At 36.8% G+C, this 24378-nt stretch overlaps 1 protein-coding gene across 4 annotated transcripts in view; it reads right to left on the bottom strand.

The window, feature by feature from the left end:
• Positions 1-24377, bottom strand: part of RAB1A (RAB1A, member RAS oncogene family) — a 26601-nt gene extending 2224 nt beyond the window's left edge. Inside the window, exons 1-4 of one of the 4 annotated variants that reach the window (XM_007464105.1) lie at positions 24140-24377; positions 9846-9918; positions 5114-5209; positions 367-462 (exon numbers count right to left, since the gene is read on the bottom strand). In XM_007464105.1, the coding sequence (XP_007464167.1) occupies positions 367-462; positions 5114-5209; positions 9846-9918; positions 24140-24162 (288 nt within the window). In that variant the 5' untranslated portion in view covers positions 24163-24377. The remainder of the gene's footprint in view (positions 1-366; positions 463-5113; positions 5210-9845; positions 9919-24139) is intronic. The other 3 variants (XM_007464106.1, XM_007464107.1, XM_007464108.1) reach the window with 3 other exon arrangements.
• Position 24378: the final 1 nt, after the last annotated feature.

Raw genomic sequence — 24378 nt, 5'->3', positions numbered from 1 at the left:
TCCCTACACACTCTTGACAAAATGATCAGTTATTTAGTTGATAATAAATATAACTTGGGTCCCTTGAAAGCAAATGTAAAACCAATTACTAAATTTCCTATTTACTAAAGGAAAATATTAGGAAATTTTGGTTGACCCATTCATTAGGTGTTCAAATGACGTAGGGGAGAAAAATAACAATGTACCTGTCCTTAAAAGATAACATTGGTTTAAAACGTTTTTTATGTCATTCACTTCCTTAGGGGTGGACAAAGTTTTCTGCCATATAAATGATACTAATGGCTTATATGTAAAGTAAAATAGTCTGCTATTTATCAAATAGTAACTTACTACTTTGTCAGTATAACAATTTTTCCTGGAGCTTACCTGATCTGTAACATCATACACAACTATGATGCCATGGGCTCCTCTGTAATAACTGGAGGTGATTGTTCTAAATCTTTCTTGGCCTGCTGTGTCCCACTGTTATAAAACAATCAAGAAATCCAAACAATTCCATTAAAACAGAGTTGGGGAAAAGGAGGGAGGAGGGAGAACAGTTTAGTTTACATAGTTGTGGATTACCAGGATTTGATATAGAAACATTAGCTCTCTGTGCTCACACTACTAAATTGCAGGGTAACTGCCAAATACCCGAAGGTTCAGAAAAGAAGGTAGTATCTAATTTAGCTTGCAGTAATGCTACCAATACTATAATTATAAGCTCTTTGAGATCAGAAACTGTCATACTTTTCATATTCTCTACAGCCTTTAGCATTGTGCCAAGCTAGTATGAATGCAAAGACAGGCTGACTTGGTTTTAGGAAAGCTACTGGTCTACTAACACCCCTGTAACACAGTACAACTCTCACACATAAGACAAAATTACTTGCTAGCACAATTTATCATCATGGAGAGCACTGAAAGGACCTAATGCAGATAACCACCAGTCAAGATAGCACTTTAGCCATCTCTGGAACAATTATTTTAATCCTAGGGAAAACAATGTAGGTAAGATGATTCCAAATACTTTTATAAAATACATTTTAAGAGCACTTTACCACACTTCATTTAGGCTCCAACACTGGAAACAAATAACATTGCTACATTAAAGTTCTGGGTTAAAAAAAACTATTAAAAATACCAAGGGACTCCCTGGTGGCACAGTGGTTAAGAATCCACCTGCCAATGCAGGGGACACAGATTCGAGTCCTGGTCCGGGAAGATCCTATATGCCACGGAGCAACTAAGCCCGTGCGCCACAACTACTGAGCCCGTGCGCCACAACTACTGAGCCCGTGCACCTAGAGCCCGTGCTCCGCAGTAAGAGAAGCCACCGCACCTCAATGAAGAGTAGCCTCTGCTCGCGACAACTAGAGAGAGCCCGTGCGCAGCAATGAAGACCCAATGCAGCCAAAAAAAAAAAATCAAGAAAACAGATTTTTAACCAGGGCAATGAGAATTTTGTTTAAATTGCTCCCAGACAATGTCCTTTTCTTAAAAAAATTGTTTAGAAAAGTTACCTGACCCACTAAAAAATACCGGTAAAAGATAACATCTTGACTGATGGGGAAATAACAGAATGGTTACTTAATGGTTACCATTAAGGAAACAAAAACAAAAAGTGGACTTAAAGCCTAAGACAACTGGAGATTAAGATGCAACAGCCTTTAGTGGGAAAGAACTGTAAAGTTTTGGAATATATCTGTGAACTTGACATTGATCCCCACTAGTCCTAGATGGCAAAAAAAAAAAAAAAAAAGTTCAGGAGCACTCAGTGAAATCACTTCCTTTTCTAAGACCCAGCCAACATAGAGCTGTTAAAAATAAGCTTTAATTTTGGGGAAATTTAAATACAAACTGGATATTAGATAACATTAAGGCATTAGTGTCAGTTTTGTTAGATGTAATAATGGTGGTTACGTAGCAAAATAGAGATGCATAATTAGTATTTCTGGAGTAAAGTATATAATTTAACATACTGAGGGGGGAGGGCGGGGAGAAGTAATAATGAAGCAAATAAGGTAGTATGTTAACAACTGTTAATTTAAAACAAACAAAAGCCACCATAGCTTCATTACCTTTTTCGTCCAAAGTACTAGCCTATGAGAGTCAGGAGACTATCTAGATCTACTGTATCAGTAAGAAGCCTCAAGTCTTTCAGGATATCCTTGGAGAAGCATGACCTCTGGAGCCAAGCCAACGTGACTTCAAAACATCTTCTTTAGCTTCCTGGATATTTAACTCTAGGGAGAGTCACCTAACAGTTTCTTCGTCTATAAATCCCAGATACCGCTCACTTTGTACAATTGCTAAGTTTAAATGAACTAATGCTTGTAAAATGCCTACCACAACGCCTGATTATAGATGCTGCTCAATAAAATGTTAGTTCCCTTCTCTGCCCACCAACCCCTTTCACAAAGATAGCACAACAGGAAGAAAATGTTTCTGAATAAATGTTAAAAAGAATTGTAGCTGACTAAGCAATGGCATCCAAAGAGCAAAACTTCTGAGGTCTCCTTGCCACTCTGAAAACTGCTGACTCTATATCCTAACAGTACCTTCCTCTGTAACTGATCACCCTTTATGTACATAATCCTCATTACCCCTCATAATCACAGGGTAACTGATTTTCCCATGTTTGTCTCTCCCACTGAAATGGGATCTCCTCCTATGGGGCTGTGTTTCATTCATCCCTGCAACCTTGAATCTACCTGAATGTCTGTGTAACGTATGCATTTCCATAAAGCTTTGAAAATGAATAAACCATCACAGAAAGAGGTCTTTCATGGTATGGGACTACACTCTGTACATGCCCCACACTGCTGAATGTTCTGTAATCACCAACTCTGATAAAGACGCAGATGGCACACTTGAACAGGAAAAGCAGAAAAGATAATTAAAATATAGATAAACCCAATCATTTTGAAAGATCCAGAAAACTTGGAAGGGTAATTCAAACCAGGTAAGATGAAATGTAACAGGGTTAAAAGTAAAATCCTGCATTTAGATTTTTAATGCCCTAGTCACAAAATATAAGACTTAAAATCAAACAAAAAAAACAATCAAAAACTTTAAGATCCAAACTAGTAGGTAAAATGGTTATTGAGGCAGCAAATGTAGTAAACGCAGGTTTTCTTTTTATGTCCTTGAATGGGCCAATGATGAGAAAATGGCATGAGTCCCTGAAGTGTGAGAGAAAAAAAAGAAATTCAGAGTCCGAATCAATAGAGAATTTACCCCATGTAGTCACACAGGCTGGATTATATCTTTGTATTTGATTTTAGGAATCGTATTTTAATAAATGACACATATAAAATGTAAGAGCAACCCAAACCCAAATTGTAAAAGGTTCTGAAAACATGCTTCCAGAAGGGAATGACCGACTTCAGAGGTAGAAGGTGTGGTAAGATCCATCTAAATGGCAGGCTGCCAATTGAAAAGAAATTAATCTCTATCAGGCAGCTGCAAAAGGCAGAGTAGTAAGAGAAGTTAAAGGAAACTGGCTTTGGCTCAAAATGAAGAATTAATAACCAAGAGGTTATTTATAAATGTAACTAGCTGCTTTGATAAATGGTGAGCTTCTCAGAAATGTTCAAAAAAGGCACCAGATAGGGAAAGGAAATTCCTACTGAAGATGAAAGAAGACTGACTGAGTGACCTATAAGATCCCTTCCAGCCAGAGGAAGTAGCAATATATAAGTGTTTCACAAATATATACCCAAATGTTATGGAGACCAGTGATCACACATAACACAATCATTTCACATCAGTAGTTACAGGCTTGGATGCTTCTTTCTGAAATATTCTTTATGGTGCCAAGCTGGCACTCTACATATAATGGGAAAAATCAGTATGGAAGATACTCTGTTCATTGGTTGAAAGTATTTCAAGGTATCTGATAACTACATCCTTGCAAGTCCTAATTTGGGATATCAAGGGTGTTGGTCACTTGTATCAAAATCCACAATTCTTTTGTAATGTACCTTTCTTTTCCTTATCAGAGTCACATAAGAGAACAAAGAAAAATAATAATAACCTATCAAATATCCACTTGTCTGGGTGTGTCTTATCATCAGTAACAGTTGTATATTGCCTAAAAGTTTACAAAGGGCTTTCACATACATTATCATACACACATACACAGAGCTATAGATTTGGTTCTCACAACTACCTTATTAGTAAATCAAGCATTATCACACTCATTTTAGAGGTAAGAAACTGAGTCTCAGGAAAAAGACTGAAGTAAGTTAAACCCATGACTCTCTAATAAATAGCAGAATGAAGACAACAAATCCAAGTTTTCTGACTCCAAATTCAGAACTCCTTCCAGTTCAGGGTGTTATCAATTCTATATAAAGAACAGTCACTTGTTTTCTATGTTACCTCATACTAATAGCCAACTCTAAAAGATACCCAGAGATTTTTTTTTTATGACCATAGGTATGTCCACACCGGTAGTAGCCAGACCCATATTAAGTTTCTACTACAACTGCCTACTTCTAATTCAGGGTTGAGGATATAAGGATGGATAAGGGAGTGAGGATGGCACAGGGACACAAAATATTGAAAACAGAGAGCTATGGGTCACTTGGTTCTGCTAGTAACTGTAGGCAAATCACTGAATCTCTTAGCATCCATCTTCTGAGCTGTAAAATATGTAAGAAAAGCTAAGTTCCCTTCCAATAAAATTCTACTTTTCTACAGAGTTGGTACATACTATCTAATAAATACTCTTCAACTAAACCACATATGAAGAACCTCTCCTAGGTTTCTTCTAATGTTCCATAGTATTCAGCACAATAAAAGACATACGAAAATTGCTCAATATACTTCTGCTATAAGACAAGGTAAACCTCAACTTAGACCCCTTAGACCACACTGATAAAAGCACAAGAAAAAGAACTAGGACCAAGTTTGACTTAAAAACATGTATTTCTCTGCTTTACGAATAGAAAATTCAATGAGGAAGGTAATCTTATATCATTTTTAATCTAAACAATTCTTATTCTACCACTGTCATTAGATGAATGATTCTTAAGATACTTTAATTTTGTTAACATATTAATAACAAATACACTCTAAATTTACCAAAATAATTTCCACAAAAATTTCTAGTCCAAAAATTACTTACTATTTGAAGTTTGATCGTTTTCCCATCTAACTCTATAGTTCTTATTTTGAAATCCACACCAATTGTGCTGATATAGCTTTCTGTATATGTATCATCCTGAAGGGAAAGAAAGCTAACAATTAAAATGAATGTTCAATAGAGTAAATAAGAAAATATAAAGTTAATTTTTATCTACAAAGCTGATAAACAAAGTTTATAAGGCATAACATGTTGAGAACAGCCACTCCATCCTCTCCTGCACTCTGTTCATGTTCTGAAGACAAAGTGCTATTTAACAATGGTTTCTTCTTAAAACTTTTTTTTTCAATAGCTATTCTTTAATTTTTCCAAACATCTCTTGGCAAATTCTTTACATACATCACATAGAGAAAGGTTTTATATTTTCAATGATCATGAAAGATTTTTCTAATTTTCTAATCAGTGGAACTCTTGCTCCTCCCCATCCAACTTATTCACCACAAAGCTATGATCATGTCACTCTCCTGAAATTTTTTAGAAGTCAATTTTATTTCTTAGTTACGACTTTTTAAACAGATATAACTCACATACATGAAATTCACCCTTTTAAAATGTACAATTCAGTGTTTTTTAGTATATTCAGAAGGTCGTGCAACCATCAGCACTATTTAATTCCAAAACATTTTTTCATCACCCAAAGAACACTCTATACCCAGCAGCACTCTCCATTTCTTCCTCTCGCCACAGACTCTGGAAACTACTAATCTACTTCATGTCTCCATTGATTTGCCTGTTCTGGACATTTCACATGAACGGAATTATATACAATGTGGCCTTTTGTGTTTGGCTTCTTTCACTCAGCATAAACTTTTCAAGGTTCAGCCATGTTACAGCATGGATCATTCCTTTTAATGGCTTCATTCCTCTTCATGGCTGAAAAATAGTACCCTGTATAGATATACCACATTTTGTTTATCCATTCATCAGTTCGTGGACACTTGGGTGGTTTCTACATTTTGGCTATTATGAACAATGCTGCTGTGAACATTTGTGTACAAGTTTTTATGTGAACAATAAACTTTTAAACTTTTTAAATTACACCTTTTTTTTTTAATTGAAGTATAGCTGATTTACAATGTTGTGTTAATTTCTGCTGTTCAGCAAAGTGATTCAATTATACGTATATACAAATTCTTTTTTTTATTCTTCTCCATTATGGTTTATCACAGGAAACTGAATATAGTTCCCTGTGCTATACAGTAGGACCTTGTTGTTTTTCCATTCTATATATAATAGTTTCCGTTTGCTAACCCCAAACTCCCACTCCATCCCACCCCATCCTCCCCTCCCCTTGGAACCACTTCTATGTCTATGAGTCTGTGTGAACCATGTTTTGAATCGTGAATCAAACCAACTATAATGCCACACTTCTTAGACAACTAGGGAAATTTATTTTGTTAAGTCAACGAATGTACTTTATAGGAAAATGTCCAGTTCTTAGAAATACATATTGAATTATGTAAGGGGAAAATGACACATTTGGGATCTGCATTTGTGGCACTCCCAACAAAGAGAAGGGGAAAAAGGATTAAATGAAGCCAGTGTGGGGAAGCCTTGATAATGCTGAACCTGATGTGTACATGAGACTGAAACAAAGATCACTAAAGAATAAAATGTGATCAGATAGAGTTCCAAGTGGCTAGAGGTAGCTATGTTGACTTATCCTCCACATATATTCACATTAATGCATACATAGAATCACTGGATAAAAGGATACTCTTGAAGCATTGGCTGCAATTTGACAAAATACACATCATTAAATTTAAATTTTTTACTTGTCTAATAAGAATCAGGTACTATAGAAAGTGGATAGAGAACAAAATGAATGCAATAAACATTCATTCAAGCACTCGTACATGCCACTTACTTTGTTAGAAATACTTATAAATGCTGTTAGAATTCTTATAAACCCCTAAATGACCCTCACTTGCGTGCCTCTGAACCATTGCACGTGCCCTTCCTACTGTCCAAATTCTCAGTACCTCCTTCTCCCCACTCCCAAGTTTTATCCCCCTACTCCCCAGTCCCTGGGTCACATGGCAATTTTTATTCATTTTTCAATTCTGAGCTCAGGAAATACTGACTGTCCAAACATTCCCCAACTATTCAGCCAATAGTTAAGAGATTCTTCCCTCTGTGCTCCCAAAGCTTATTGTACATTTATCATACCTTTCGCAGCTTGTCTCTACTTCAGGGGTGTGAGAATCAGTATTTTCAAAATGCATCCTAGGTGATTCTACTGTGTAGGTAGTATGAAAACCTATGACTTAGGTCAATAGGCATCCTGGAAAGAATTTTCTTTGAAGCAAAAATACCTCAGGCTATAGCCATTTTCCTCAAGAGAGGCCAGCTTCTTCCCACCTACCTAGAATTGCTGATTTTTTTTTTGAATTGCTGATTTAATACTAGGAATTATTCTTAATTTTAATTAATTTTTAATATTTGCCAATTTAATAAAAATTAAGTAATATCTAACTTTAAAGTCCTTTAAATACAAATAAAATTGAACATTTTTTTCATACTTATTGGCAATTTGTATTTCTCCTTTTGTGAACTGCCCGCTCATGTATTGCTCGTATTTCCATCAGGGCAAACTTCCTTTTATTATTAATGTGTAAGTGTGCTTCATATATTGAGAATATCACCCCTTCCTCATATATATTTTTTTCCTAGTACCATTTGTTTTCCAACATTTTTATGTGCTCAGCATTAATCTTAATGCAATCAAATTTAACAATCTTTTCTTTCCTGATTTTTTTCTGTGTTAGAAAATACTTTCACACAAGATTAAAGAGCCACCTAGGTTTTATTCTGGTACTTCCATGGCCTCATTTTTTAACTATTATATATAGTGAAGTTTTATATATATAGGATTCATTAATATCACTTATATCATCAGAAAAGTCATATTAAGTATTTGAGGTGCTGTCAAGCTTGCAGTGGTGAATTTTAAGTTTTCTAAAATTCTAATTTTCCTTCGAAAAGCTTGAATTTATTACAGGCAGCAAATGCTGTTAGATATTTTCCTTGAAGTGATAATGTCTGTTCATCTGATAAAATGTGTACCCAATACTCAATTCTACATAATTATAGTTTGTTAGTTGTTCTTTCAAATAAAAAAAAAAAAAATGTTCAATGAAAAAAGCAGCTAGTTTAACTCAAAATGGAAACAACTATACAAGTGCTTTTCTTTCCCTTGAGACAGCCAACATACTCCAGTCTTCAGTAAAACTACTTTATGCAAACTCCTCATTTCTTCACACAGAATATTTAAAAAAAGAATACTCGAGGATCAAGATTTTATTAATCATTTTTAGAAGCAACCTAAGTGTCCATCAACAGACTGAATGAATAAAGGTGTATACATACACATATACATATACATACAATGGAATACTACTCAGGCATAAAAAAGAATAAAATTTTGCCATTTGCAACAACATGGATGGACTTGGAGGGTATTATCGTAACTGAAATAAGTCAGACAAAGACAAGTACTGTATGATATCACTTATATGTGGAATCTAAAAAAATAAACTAATGACTATAACAAAAAAGAAATAGACTCACAGTTTGTTCATAGAGAACAAACTGGTGGTTACCACTGGGGAGAGAGAAAGAGGGAAGAGCAAGAAAGGGGTAGGGGATTTAGAGGTACAACCTACTATATATAAAATAAAAAGCTACAAGGACATACTGTACAACACAGGGAATACAGCCAATATTTTATAATAACTATAAATGGAATATAACCTTTAAAAATTGTGAATCACTATGTTGTACACCTGAAACATATAATATTGTATATCAACTATACCTCAATTTTAAAAAGTATGAAAAAAATTAATCATTTTTACTGTTTCATCCAAGACACTCTTAAATGAAAATGGTCCCTGCTGTGAGTGAACAGAGGTTAAGTAAACACCAGGACTGTGAGTATAATTTGGGGCTTAGCACTACTTCAACATGGTGCTAATAAGGCACCGGCAGTTCTACCCACCACTGCTTTTGCATCATCAGAGCAAAGATCAATAGAGTGAAAAAAGGCAAATGTCTTGCCTTAGTACTAAGTAATTATTTACTTAGTAAATACTAATGGTTTAGTGTTATTAGGAAAGTAGTTTTGATCTCATGGACCCCAAGACGTCTTGATAATCCCCACTGGTCCATACTCTTAAGAACCAATGATCTAGACAGTGAGAAGGAAAACATGCTAAATTTGAAGGCAGTTGATAAGACTATAAATAAGACTGTAGATCTTATTTATTAGGTTGAAAGTTACTTATCAGTTTGTAAATTTCAGCATATAGAACACTATGCCATTGTCAAAAAAATTTTGTACCAGGCCCCGCTTTTTCTTTTTATTCTACTAAAGTTTTACTTGAAGATTTGTTTTCCATCAAGTCACTTTCAACACAGACCTATTATTTTCCCCTTACCTCACTATTTATGTTGGAATGAAACACTGATCTCCAAGAAGAGTATTAGACACTCTGACTTTATAACTACACTTTGCTTGAATTTCTTTGAAGAGCGACAGCATTTCTTCTATTTAAGAGTCTAGATATCACTGGGGATGTACACTTGGAGGCTTTATATATAATATATAAATCCTGGAAGAATTAATATTCTGAATAAAACTGTTTAATCTTTTGTATCCCTAGAAAACATAAACAGCATTAATTTCTTTAAAAGCATTTTGATTTCAACTTACTGCAAACCTAAGAAGGAGGCAAGACTTTCCAACTCCAGAGTCGCCAATCAGAAGTAACTTGAATAAATAATCACTGCAAAGAGAAAAAGAAAATCACATTAATAAAAAGCATATTGTATTTTAAGTTCTACAACAAAAATATAGCCAAGAATAACAGCTCACTGAGGAAGACTACAGCTCCTGAAAAGCCCAAGAACAGCCTAACAGAAGACCAAACTGCAGCAAACAGCAGGAGCCCTTTTGATGAATCACTGAACATGACAGAATTATGTAAAAATAAGATAGGCAATGCCACCCATGATCTCTAATATCAGCTGAACTTCCACTTCCAAGCAATGAATGAAAGGAAACATAAGTGATATGCATGCATTCTTGGAGGGCCCAAGACCTATGCTAGAAAAATCCCACTCTTCTGCAATATTAGAATACCAGGAGTTAGCTTTTCATTTTTCTTGCCAATGAAACGTATCTCTCCTTCAAATTCCAATCTAAAGTCATTATTTCATAAGAATCCTCCAACGAAGGGCTTTTATGATCCTTCCCTAGCATCCACCTGCAATTCTCTCCCTTTAAAATGGATCATTTAACTTCTGAAAGTCTGTATTATAAATATCTTAGACTGGAGATGCAGTAAAATCAAAGGCTGTGTAAATGCACAACTTTCCCAACAGTCTAAGCTTGTATTAAAGCACTCTTTGGAAAACACTGAAAGCTAGGCTACGTTTACGCACCTTTACCACTGCCAAACCTAACTCAAAAAACCATTCCCAGGCACGGACATATACACACTACCAAATGTAAAACAGATAGCTAGTGGGAAGCAGCCGCATAGCACAGGGAGATCAGCTCGGTGCTTTGTGTCCACCTAGAGGGGTGGGATAGGGAGGGTGGGAGGGAGATGCAAGAGGGAGGAGATATGGGATATATGTATATGTATAGCTGATTCACTTTGTTATACAGCAGAAACTAACACACCATTGTAAAGCAATTATACTCCAATAAAGATGTTAAAAAACAAAACAAAACATTCCCAGGGATTCTTCCATGAACCTGAAGACAACACACGGTCAGCCAACGGTCTCCAAAGGAATCTCTCATAGATTGTTCCCAACTCTGACCAATTCCGTATGTTCTTTTTTTTCTTTTTTGGGTACGCGGGCCTCTCACTGCTGTGGCCTCTTCCGTTGCGGAGCACAGACTCCGGATGCGCAGGCTCAGCGGCCATGGCTCACCGGCCCAGCCGCTCCACGGCATGTGGGATCTTCCCAGACCGGGGCACGAACCCGTGTCCCCTGCATCGGCAGGCGGACTCTCAACCACTGTGCCACCAGGGAAGCCCTCTGTATGTTCTTTTAAAGCAATGTCAAAATGACAAAAAATCCAGAATTTACAGATTTTTTTTTCAGAAGATATACATGATTCTTAATTTTCTTCCTTGTGATTTAGTTTAAAAAAAAAATGCTACGTACTTAAAGTGAATCCCAAGTATCACTTGCAAATGAAGTGTAGATTACAATTATCAGATTTACATGTAAGCAAGATGTTTAGAAGTGATTATCTCTGTGAATATTAATCAACTGTTACCTAGGTTTATACAGTGATATGTATTACTTAAAACATAGCTTTCTGGTTTTACCGAACTACCATAGTACACTTATTGTTCCTAATAATACCTAAAGGAAAGAATTTTTTTGAAAATCCAAAGTGCCCTAGTCAGCAGCAAAATAAAGGTCACAGAAGGAAGTAAGCTTTTAAATAAGTCATTAGGAAGAGTTGATTGAAACACAGGATGAACTTAACAACTAACATCCTTTCCAGTTTGAGATCCTAAAGAAAAAAGGGGGTAGTGGGGATAATGATTATAAAAATTTACCCTTAATAAATTATTGGTACCTAATACCAAACAATTTTTATTTTAGTCAATACCGTTGCTGTGCTGACTTGCTTCAGTACTACTGATAGCTTTCTCTTTAATTAGACCAAATGAATTCTTAAGAATGCTGAACACTGAACATTAGCAATGAATTTACATTTCAGTCAGCAAGAAAAAAAATCACACCACCGACACTACTACAATTACTTAGTTTTTAACAAAAATTTTGATACAACAAATGACCTGAATTTACCAGTTTCCCTCAGGACAGTGCCAGGCATCCAGTAAACACTCAATAAACATCCTCTGAATCAGTGGTACTGGACCCCTTTACAGTAAAAGACAGCACTGGGCCACATATGCTGCCTGTGGTATCATTCATTACCTTAAAGATAATTTCCCTCTTTCAGAATAACCATAAGGCTGTAAAAAACATGAATGCTTCCTAACTGTGCTACAAGTTACATTATGATTTCAAGGAAATTAGTAGTCAATTTTTTTTAAATTACTTTTCAATTATCATTCTTTTTAAATTTTACAAATGGCATTATTTTGAAACGTTATTTATGAGTTCCTGATAATTTAAGGCTCAGAGCCATTGTAAATAATATGTAGAGTTCAGCACTCTGTTCCAAAATGAACCTTGTCAAAGAAGGCTATTTTGTTCTCTCCCAAACCATCAGCTTCACTAACACAAGAGACGTGGAGGAGAATGGCAAACAAAATCAACTAACAAACTGCTTGCCTTATTGAGTTCACACACCAGGAGACTGTGATCAACAGCATGTTACCTGCACTGGAACGTTTTAAATTACCTACTCCTATAGTACCTTATCTCTAAACTATTAATAAACAGGATGTACAAGAGAATTCAGATTTGAGATCACTTAAAGACATTTCTGTAACTATATTTACAAGACAGAACACAGTAAAAATGTTGATAGGAAATATACAAATCTAAAGTTAGAAAGCTCAATATCAGAATTTTGGTACAGAGTCAAGAATAATTTAGCAAATAGTAAGATTTTAAATGTATTTTTCTTTTATTCTCAAGAATTTGGATTAAGTTTTCAGTCTGCAATACCATTTTGACTTAAGTGAAAAAATTGAATTATATCAGTTGAGAAATCTTTATGTACAACTGTAATCACCACTCACCTAAATCAGATAGTTCTAGTAAATCCTATCCACTGTTCCCAATCAGAATTTCCTCAGGTTCTTTTCGTGTCTAATTTACTATGACAACGACACTTCATATTTTCTCCCCATAAGTAGTCTGGAGTCTGTTTTTCCCCACTCTTATGTTTAACATACCTATCTGTGTGAAGGTAAACTGACTTATTCATCCAAAATATAACACTGTGCCTTTTACAAGGCACTGTGCTAAGAGATGAGAGAACATTTTAATTTTGCATTTTTAATCAGGTCTCTTTCATTGTGAGAAACACCTAAAGAATATCTATAGCCGTCCTTGAGTAACATTTTGGGTAAAATGCTAGAGAAAAAAATTTACAGGGACATGGCATGTTAAAAGGACAGACACCAACCTCAACCTCAATGGCCAAGGCAACAATCTGAGCCACAAAGTAAACAATCATGTACTGGATTATAACCCAAAGAATAAAATAAATATCCATGAGTCCCTAAGTGTATAAACCATTAACTAAATAAATAGGAGAGGAGAGACAACACTTCCTTACATGAGGATTCCAACTAATGCATGTAGAAGGGATGAGAGAAATAGAAAATCACTAGTAGATTTAACTGCTACAGGCAAGATCCACTGATGAACGCTAAAATTAGTGGGTGAAACTTCAAGGAGACTTAGGATATTTGCACGGCCTCAAAATTTGTCCCCCCCAAATATTTATTACTGCAGTGGTTTTAACATATGCCCACAAATTCTTTGAACACTCCTCCCTCCAGGAAGTGGAGCTTAGTTCCCTTCCCCTGAGTGTGGGTTCTTAACGACTGGTTTCTAACAGAGTGTAGAAAGGGAAAAATAGTAATTTTATACCGGAGAAACCTGACAGATGCCACCTTTACTAAGTGATCAACGTGAACATCACCAGCAATAAGTCATATTGATATTATGTACCTTCTGATATGATGTAATGAGTAGAGTGCTTCACCTCTATGGTATTTCTCTCCAAATCCATAACCCCAGTCTAATCATGAGAAAACATCAGACAAATGCATACTGAGGGAAGTTTACAAAGTACCTAAACTCTTCAAAACTGTCAAGGTCATGAAAAATAAGACTGAGAAACTCATAGACTGAAGGAGGCTAACATGACATAACAATTAAATACAATATGGTATCTTGGATTAGGTTCTGGAACAGAAGAATGACATTAGTGGAAAAACTGGAGAAATTGGAATAGAAGTCTATAGTTTAGTTCATAGTTTACCAATGTTAATATCTTAATTTTGATAAATGTACCATGGTATATAAGATGTTAATATTAGGGGAAACTGGGTGAAGGGTATACAGGAATTCTCTGTACTACTCTTGCAACTCTTCTGTAAATCTAAATTTATTTCAAAATAAAAAGGTTTTAGAAAAACAAACTATGAGGACATTAGTGAAATAGGTACAATCTTGTTGAAAAGCTAGCCCCTGATATTTTTTAAACATGAGAGACATATTTTGTGTTTTCTCGAGTTAAATCAACAATCGTAAATCATGCTGGATTCTGTAAAATAAAAACTTTGCTTTTGAGGCACAAGTATGTTTTGAGAATATTAATTTAAAGTGGAAATAACTCAGTGAGAAAGTAAGACAGTTAAGACTGACATAGATTAAGGCTCGATGGAAAGGGGCAGATTCAACCTTTTAATAATTGGATGGTGGGATGTCAAATATGGTAGCAAGTGAAAAATTATTTTTGCTATCAGTTTCTCCTTAAGTCTACTCCTGGTCTACTTCAGCAATACTCTAGATCCTCTATTTCCATTATTTATGATCTGAACATAATCGTGATACTCATGCCATTTTTGCATGTAAGCATTAACATTTTCTATACCTTAAAAAACGTCACTATTGTGAGAGCATGAAACAATATTTTTAAAAAGTACCAAAACCCATTTTGACTCAAAATTCTATTTAGGTAAAATGTTTTCCTTTTTAATGAAGTTACCAAACTACATCTATAAAATATGAAGTAGGAGATGAATCTGCTTGTTGCTGAATCTAAAATACTACTCGGAATTCTATAATATCAAAAGAGACTACTACATGATACTGTTATGTAAAAAGATTATAGACTATGTTTGTCTAGTATAACCCATTTTTGTTAAAAAAATTTGTACACACAAAAGATTTGGGGAAAAAATGGACACTTCTAAATTGTACGATTACACTCGATCTTTTCTTTATATTTTTTAAAAATAGTCTGCAGTCAGACTGTATTACTTTTCTAACCAGAAAAAAAAAAAGTCATTTGAGGGGAGGAAAAGTTTTTAATCAATGATTTATTCAATGACTGAACAACCTTACAAGTTCTTTCAGCATACCTGTCCGAACACAAATGACATCTAAGTAGGTAGAGTAGGTCAAGGTTGTAAGCAGACAGCACTGGCACATTCCCAAAATAGCCACAAAGGTATGAAGTCAACTTTTTGGATTAAATAAGAATGAACATTTTTTTCTTCTTTTATGAAACAAAATTTGGATTACCAGACATAGTTCACCTGTCAATGAATATAAGAGATAGCTGACTGACATTAACACAAGTTTCAACTACCCTTTGGAAACACACCAAGGAAGACAAAAGTAAACAGTGGAGAACTATATAATTGTTTTTATCCAAACAGTACCCCCAAAATACAAATTTCACAGTGTCAGCTATAAGTATACCTTAGAAAAGGCCTGCTATTTTAAAAAGTTCAATGGAACCTAAATTTGTTCTCTTTCACCTAGAACAAGTTCACTTGCATGATAGGAATCATTTAGTTTTTATCTTTTTTATAAAATCACACTTGAAAACAGCCTAAAACTAAGCTCACATAACAAATTTAAAACAAAATCATGGTTATGATATTATGATATAGTGGCCAAATAAACTTGAATTCACTTTTAAATTATACACTAGTCTATTAGTCTTTGGGGTATGGAATGATTAGTAAAACTTGAGCTGCAATAACTGTGCTTGACATCTACTTTTCTTCTACACTCACTTTAAGTATGCTCCACAGAACACAATTCAAAATTGACCATCAGGGGACTTCCCTGGTGGTCCAGTGGTTAAGATTCTGCACTTTCACTGCAGGGGGCGTGGGTTCTGGGCAGGGAACTAAGATCCCACATGCCATGTGGCATGGCGGCAACAACAACAAAACTGCCCATCAGGTTGGATAAAAGAGGTAAGAACTTTTAGTTACTTCATATGCTTCTATATCATTTGAATTTTACAGAGTACATATTACTTTTGTGATTAAATTAATAAAAAAACCTAAATAAACCTTCAGCTATGGACAAAAGCAGCCTGTTAGTCAAACAATTACCAAGAATCTGAGAGGGCAACAGTCTTTCCTCCATATTTAAGAAAAGAGCCAAGCAATTTTTTAAAAACTCTCCCCATAACTGACCCCTAAAACTACATTTTAAAAAAATATTTAGAAACAATAGATTAATTTTCCAGGTTCCACTTTATCTCTGTTTAAAAGTGTTCCAAAAATCCAAAGCTGGAATTCTGAAAATGAGGGAAACTTTGGTTGTTCTGAAGCAGTAGTAAGCCATACAAGAGGACAAGAGAGTAAACAGTCTTACCACGTAGATAACAGCAAATATTTAGTGAAAAACGCACCAAGGAGGGGCTGTAAGTGTCCATACCTCCTTACCTTTCAAAGCCTGCATGGGTTTTAGACCTGGAAAGAACTGTATTTGAATTCAGGCTTCATCCCATACTAGCTACAAGATCTTGAGGTAAGGTACTTAATCTATCACCATGAGGCTCTATTTCCTCATCTGTAAAAAGGTTCAATTAGCACTCTCTACCACCCAATTAGGCTCTGGTCAAGATTATAAATATTGCCTCTAAAGCATTTAGCACAGTGTCTGGTACAGGGGCACAATAAGTGGCAATTATTATTATTTTTCCTTTCTCCCTCCAAATCAGGATGCAACCTGATGAAAAATCTCAAGAGCTACAGACAAAAACTTTGAAGCTATTTATCCAAAGTTTCAGTACAGATGATGGGTGACAAAGTATCACAGGAGTTTACCAGTATAATCTAAAGTAAAAGTGTAAAAATTACCAGCTAACAGTTATAAGTACTATGATCACAACTCCCAAAGTCTAGCAACGCATGAAACAGTAACACGGTCTGCAGCAAATGTGCCTGCCTCTCCAGCAAGAGACAGGCATTCTCTGCTTTACTTGCTTTTTTCACAGAAAGACATCCATGACTTTAAAGCCCCAAGTATTCAAGAATAGTCATGATGGTAGAAAAACTGAGAATGGATAAGATAATTAACTTCAAGCCTAGAGAAGCTTTAAATATCAACCCAACACAAGATGTGAAGAAAGTCAAAGGGCCATTCACAATACATACCTCACAAACCCTTCTTAACATTTTTAAAAAGGCCTCTCCAATCACGAATTTTAGACATAATTGACCACAAAAATGCTAGTCACCTAATTAACAGGCTTAATTTTAAATTCCTAGAAGTTAACCACACACACCAAACTGGAAACAGCATACTTGGACTGTAAAATCACAGGCCCTTGAGTTAAAATTCCAATTCTACTGCTTCCTCTGAATGCCCCTGGGCAAGCCACTTAACTCTTCTCTGGCTCTGATTGCTGTAAAATTAGGACACTATTTCTTCATACTATTAGGGGAAATAATGGACATACATAAAATTTCTGAGTAGTGGTGGGAACTCAAATTGTTATTTGTTGACCTTATCCCAAGACTAGTGTCAGGGCTTCTGGAAAGTCCTCCTCAGTGCTCCGTTCCTCTCCAGCTAAAGCAATATAACTAAAACTTTGTGTTAATAATAGAAATCCTAGGCCCCTTCTTCAAATCTTTTGCACTATTATGCCATCTTATTCTTTAAAAATATCACAAGATTTAATTTGTGCTAATACTGTTAAATTGATTATGCTTGTTTGAGCCTGAGTCATCTTAACTGGTAAGCACCTGGGAGCAAAGTCCGTGTTTTATAATTAAAAAATAAAAACCCCTCAACTCCTAGCACAGTCTAACTGATAAAAGAGAAAGAAAGGGCTGGCTATTTTCTTTACCAAGCTTTGTTTTCCAGGGAAATCAGATTGTGCGTGTGCGTGTGTGTGTGTGTGCGTGTGTGTGTGTACATTCACTGGAAGATTTTAAATATCTGTATTGAAAACATTTTTCAAATAGACAAGGTCAGAGATCAATGTGTAATAATTAAATGTGTTAGAAAAACATTAAAATTGAAACCACCTGCATATATACATTACATATATTCTTACATATATTCTAACATCCCTTACTGGAATACACGTGTCAACTCCTGCATAGCACTGTACAGTTTACTCTTGAGACTCAGAACTGAGGCGGTACTAATCACGTTATAAAGAAACAGGCTCAGGGCTTCCGTGGTGGCGCAGTGGTTGAGAGTCCGCCTGCTGATGCAGGGGACAAGGGTTCGTGCCCCGGTCCGGGAAGATCCCACATGCCCCGGAGCTGCTGGGCCCGTGAGCCATGGCCGCTGAGCCTGCGCATCCGGAGCCTGTGCTCCGCAACGTGAGAGGCCACAACAGTGAAAAAAAAAAAGAATAACTGCCCTAAATCAAGTTACTGGAAAATATCTATGGGCAGAGTAGCAAGGACAAAGAACAATTCCACTTAAGTACTATTGTTATTCAAAGAAAATACATTCAGACAAGTTAAATCTATCACTGTTCCTAGAAAACTTCAATTATATAATTCACTCAATTTCCTTTGCAAAGATCACTAGTTTGAGATGCAGACTGCATAAAATATCCTGGGTAAAGACCCTAGCCAAGTAGCTGGCATAAAGAGTAAGCACTTGTTAAATAGTAGCTATTATTAAAAATAATGTTTCCAATGAGTGGTCACCTTTGTGAGCAAAGGTAACACTACCTGTCAGAATTGGGAATCTATAAACATGGAACAGAATAAACAACTGGAACCTATCAACAATCTTGGATTTAATAAAGTGGGGTGTTCTGACCAACTGAGCCATCAGTCACGAAAGTACCAAGGAATATTTCATTTCCTACCTCTCCTTTGTACCGTATTTCTTCACATGTTTAAGTCAGTAAACAAACCAGCAAACACTTGTTCTCTTGTTCCCTAAGGCCTCAGGATTATTTTTTTCCCCAAAATATCATTACACCATTACCCTTTTATCATCTGAAACGTCACAGGGTGGTTCCAAAGAAAAGCCAAGACTTTGGTTTTTTCCCCTAAATTCTATTCCAGATATCAAAGAAGCAATCTCTTCTCAGCCCCACCTTCTACAAGAAAACAGTGGAATAGTCTGACTGTTCCCCTCTCCCTGTAAGATTAAAAAACAAAAGGCGGGGGGGGGGGGGGGGGGGGGGGGGGGGGGGGGGGGGGGGGGGGGGGGGGGGGGGGGGGGGGGGGGGGGGGGGGGGGGGGGGGGGGGGGGGGGGGGGGGGGGGGGGGGGGGGGGGGGGGGGGGGGGGGGGGGGGGGGGGGGGGGGGGGGGGGGGGGGGGGGGGGGGGGGGGGGGGGGGGGGGGGGGGGGGGGGGGGGGGGGGGGGGGGGGGGGGGGGGGGGGGGGGGGGGGGGGGGGGGGGGGGGGGGGGGGGGGGGGGGGGGGACATTTTCAGTTTCTCTTCATCTTAAAACACTCAAAGTATTTTTTAGCAAATCTTTAAAAATCTCAAAATCTTAAAAAGCATTTTATTTAACCCTGTTTTTATATATTAGGAAAGAGACAAGAGTAGGTAACATTAGCAAAAGGAAGCTATTCTTAACTATCAAAAATGAAACTTAACTATTACAACTACAAATAGTAAAACCATCATATATGTACAATCAAAAGTTGCCAAGGAGAGAAAACACACATGGCCAAAGGACTGCTGATAGGATATGAATCCAGCAAGATGCTTAGCACTTGTTAATCATAATCACTTAGATAAATCACTAAGATTGCTTCTAGAATAAAAACTGAAATATTAAAGAAATTGCTCAGAAAGCAAAATTCTCTTTAAAAGTCAACTAAACAGTTGGCAAGAGAACACTTGATTCTGAAGCTCTTCCATCTTTAAGACAAAACAAAAAACCTTCAATATGTAAGAAACCGTCAACATCTTATACTTTAACCTAATTATGATGAAAAGGAAGAAGAAAATTTTAAATGCAAAATTTCAGTTTCTTTCAATGATCCTTCAAGATCATCCATTCACACAAAACTCTTAAGATGGAAAGTCTATATAGCTACTGGTAACTTACATTACCCAAAGAATTACATACATTGATTCTCTACGGACATTAAATAATCATATTCTGAATAGTGAGAATACCTCTTCTTTAAACTTTGAATTTCTCAAATCATTACCAACACTACGAAAAAGTCATCAAGGCAACCTACAAAAAGAAAATCTATTTTTAGTTGATTTCTGCTTTTCTAATAAAAAAAATTCTAACTAAAAATTATGTAAAAGGCAGTAATGATATACTTATTAATGAAATTACACTCTGTCAGAAAGATAACAGAACTGATTAACTTGTTTTTACCTTTAAACCCTTAAGTTAAAAGACAGATTTATTCAAAGCAGAGTGCTGACAAAAAAAAAAAAAAAGTCAGATGTTCCTTGAGTCTACCATGACAGAAAACAAAGTTTAAGAGACTGACTAAAACTTAAGCCATGATATTTTAAAAAGTTAAAAACAAGGTAAATTTTTTTTTTAAACAAATTTTTTCTGCATTAAACTAGCCGATCCAAAGAGACTACTACATATAGTTCTTCCTACCGTAGTTAACTGGTATATTCATGATAGGTACACCTACTTTATTCTTAACACACTCCTTGATGAAACGGCCAAAATTATTTTGACACTAAAAAAAAAAAATCTGCTAGAAGCTAATGGATTAGGAAAAACGCTTCTGATATGAGAATAATGTTAAGTACTTCTTAAGCAGTGTGCTGAAATAATCACTGCCTGCTTTACCACCTAGCTCAGGAAAATCAAAATCTTTCCTCAAATCTCCAGAAAAAAAAGAAAGCTCTGATCCTTTCCATCTACTTTTTCCACCACTCAGATTCCACTTCAGTTGCATTTTGTTTTTGTTTGTAGCATTTGTAATTCAAGTGAGTCAGTCATTATCCTTAATTTCTACCATAAAGATAACCCAGGGCCATCATTTCTCCCAAATCAGCCAAATAACATAGAAAGTAGTAAAAGAAAAAGCTTAAAATTTAATCATTGATTGACATATTTCTTATTCTCCTCACTCCCAAACCAAAAGCTTACAACTTAAAGATCATAAAGTAAAAGCACTCCGTAATAACGTTACCAACAAGTAATCATATGTCAACCTATATAAATCTAAAATCCTGTTCATCCTGAGAGAACCAAACTTCTTTTGTCAAGAACACATCTTCAGTACCAAATTCAGCAGCACACATAAAGCAGATTTTGAAAGTTTCTAAAAGGATTAAGATAAATAGATGATAAACCAAAACAAGGAACATTTGGGGGTGCACCTGTAAACATTACCTAGTATACTATTATTTCAAATTAGTATATAAAGTGTACACTATAATATACATGTATTATAATGTACAATATTGTGCCTGGCATATAATAAGTGGCCATAAATGTTAGCTATTAGGATAACACTGTGGAATCATGAAAGGCATTCATCCATTAAAAGTTTTAACAAGAAAAAACATGCGACTTTAAAGTTTAGAACAAGGTTTTAAAGCAAATGGACTTGTGTTTGGGTGATTAAACTGTAAGAATTTCCTTATTTTCTCTATTTTCCAATTTTTCTCTACTTTTATGATGGTAACAAACTTTATTAAAGATAAAAAGAAGAAACCGCTGAACTCAGATTTCTAAAAATCTGCTTGCTGGTTGCCTTTGTGACCTTCTGTAATAAAATACCACCTCCTCTCACCTTAGTACTTTTCACTAGTGCTTTTCCAAACATTTTCCCAAACTCCTAGGTTATTTTACTTAAGAGACAGTCTAGAATATAAATAGAGTAACCCAGGTACAGGCACACTCAAGGCCATAAAAATATACAAATGATTTCTGGGACTGATTCTGTTGAGGTCATTAATCTAGAGTCCTCAAAAGAAAGAATGGTTTGGCACTCTATTTACTTAAGAATTACTACCCTTGCCATTTATTAACCATTCTTCTTTCTTCTTCTCTCTTGAACAATTCTTCTCACTCCCACAGCTTCTCCAAATCTAATGCTAGTAACTCCCTTACTGGTTTGTTTTCTATAAAGTCTTTCTAAACCCTACTAGCCAACCACAATCCCATACCTTCTTTTAAAATCTTGTGGCTCCAATCCATGCCACACATCTGGAACTCGCCATACGTACTGGTATTTAACATACATAAAATCTATTTTTTATATTCCATTATAAGTTCCTTGCAGGTAAGGATTATATTCCTAAATCCCAGCACTACTGGAATGACTCACATAATGATGTACACCATCTACAGTGCTCTTACAGTTTACCAAATTGTTCTATATATACTTGAGCCTCACAACTACCTGGATAGGAATAAAGATGACTCCTATTTTACAAAAGGAGAAACAAATTCAGAGTCTAAATCATTTGTCATGGTTCTGTCCAACTAATCTTCAAGATCTATTTACAGTACTAAATATATGTAGCAAATTTAAGAAACTCCCTGAACAGAAGACAAACCTCCATAAAATGGAAAATCCATGTACTTTACTGTTGCCAGGAAAACTACTAAATTAGGGACCTCAAGTTCAACTCTGACGAACTATACGTAACCAACTTTGTCCTTGAAGCCCTTGATAAAAAACTGCCAACACAGCAAATCTGACACTATTAGAACAGTCTTCAACTTCTTAAGGTATATAAAAGTTTAATAAAATACTATGGCTTCTATTTAGAAAAACAAAAAAGGGACACTTCAGCGTCAAACCACAGTATTACAAAACTTGAAGTCAGAATGCATTTTGCAAGAGCCATGTGACACACACATGACAGTCAGCTAAACCCATGGGCAGACCTTTTAGGGGAAATGTTCGGCAGTAACTGACCAAAGCAGCAAATAAATTCAACATTTACGTCAAATACTGATCTTTGCTTTAAAAAATTCCTCAAAGCCTTCTGACACTATAGAAGAATACCAATTAAATCTCCTTCAATTAGTCCTTAATTTCAATATGCAAACTGTAGAAGGATGTTTTTAAGGGCCATTAAGGCGAACCCAAGAAAGTCTTCCCAAGGAAAGTGAACACCAGTTCCCAGGAAAGGTGCCAGGTGTGTCACATCTGCTGTGGTGACTTACTGAGTAAGCAAGAAAAAGAAATGCATTAACTTTTCATGACACGTCATGGAACCTCATTTCCTATCTGCAAGCATTCAAGTTGGTAATCCAAACCCTACAGATCTATCATAGGGCCCATTCGTTTCTCTTTCAACTTGAAACCAAAGTCTTCCTTTTAGTTGGTAATATCACAAAGATGTCCCTAGGTTTTAGTGCTGGTGTTTTGTTTTTCCCTTGACCTACACATGGCAAAATGACTGTAGTGTCCTCAAAAAAAATAAAAAACTCTCACAAATGCCCAGGTTTTTGGGAAGGCAATGGGACCGCTGAGTTCGTAAAGAACTCCAGGAAAAAACTAAAAAAGAGAACTAAAAAATTTAAATCTCTTCTCACCATCTACCCATTCCCCTAAATCCCACGCAATCCTGAAAAGCATCCATATTACCTACAACCTGGCGCGGAGGGTGGAAGAGAGAGCCAACAAGCTCAAGATTTGCAAGTAACGCTGGTTTCCACTCCGACGGCTCTGACAGCTCCGCGCAGGGTCTAACTGTATCCTCTAGGAGAGTTCTCCCACCCCATCCCCTCCCTCCCCTTAAAAACAGGCCCTCCTTCAAAAGTCACTGCCTCCAAGAGAAGCTACCCCTTCCCACGACCCCACCACCGACTCCCCGACGCCCCAACCCCCTTACCAGACTGCTCCTCAGCACCGGCCGACTCCAACCAGACCGGGTCCAGGCCCGGACGGCTCACCCCTCCGACCCGATCCCTCCCCCCGACCGCCCCTCCTCCGTCAGACAATGGGGCCCGACTCCCCGCCGCCAACCTCTCCTGCCCCATCACCCCCACCTCACCCCGGACGAGGGCCCCGCCTCCGCCCTCCTCGCCCTCTCTAAGCTTTCCCAAGCTGGCCCACGGACCCAGCCGACCGGCGCTCTCCTGCACTCACTATTCGGGATTCATGCTGGACATGTCACTGCAGCTGCCGCCGCCGCCACCGCCGCCCTTGCTGCTGCAGCCGCCGCCCTGACTCTCCGCGCCACGGGTAGTCGAAGGGAGAGGAATGAGATACGCTGTTCCGAGAGAGCAAACGCCTTCCCCCAACTCCGTCCCCTTAGAACACAATCAGCAGCCGCCACCACTCAGCTATCGCTTCCACCCAAAATGGCCGCCGGCGAACCAGGAAAT

This window comes from Lipotes vexillifer, unplaced genomic scaffold (assembly GCF_000442215.2).
Source record: "Lipotes vexillifer unplaced genomic scaffold, Lipotes_vexillifer_v1.1 scaffold311, whole genome shotgun sequence".
In the NCBI taxonomy this organism is placed as follows: domain Eukaryota; kingdom Metazoa; phylum Chordata; class Mammalia; order Artiodactyla; family Lipotidae; genus Lipotes; species Lipotes vexillifer.
Note: the sequence above shows the minus strand (reverse complement) of the source record. Positions and strands in the feature narration are given on the sequence as shown.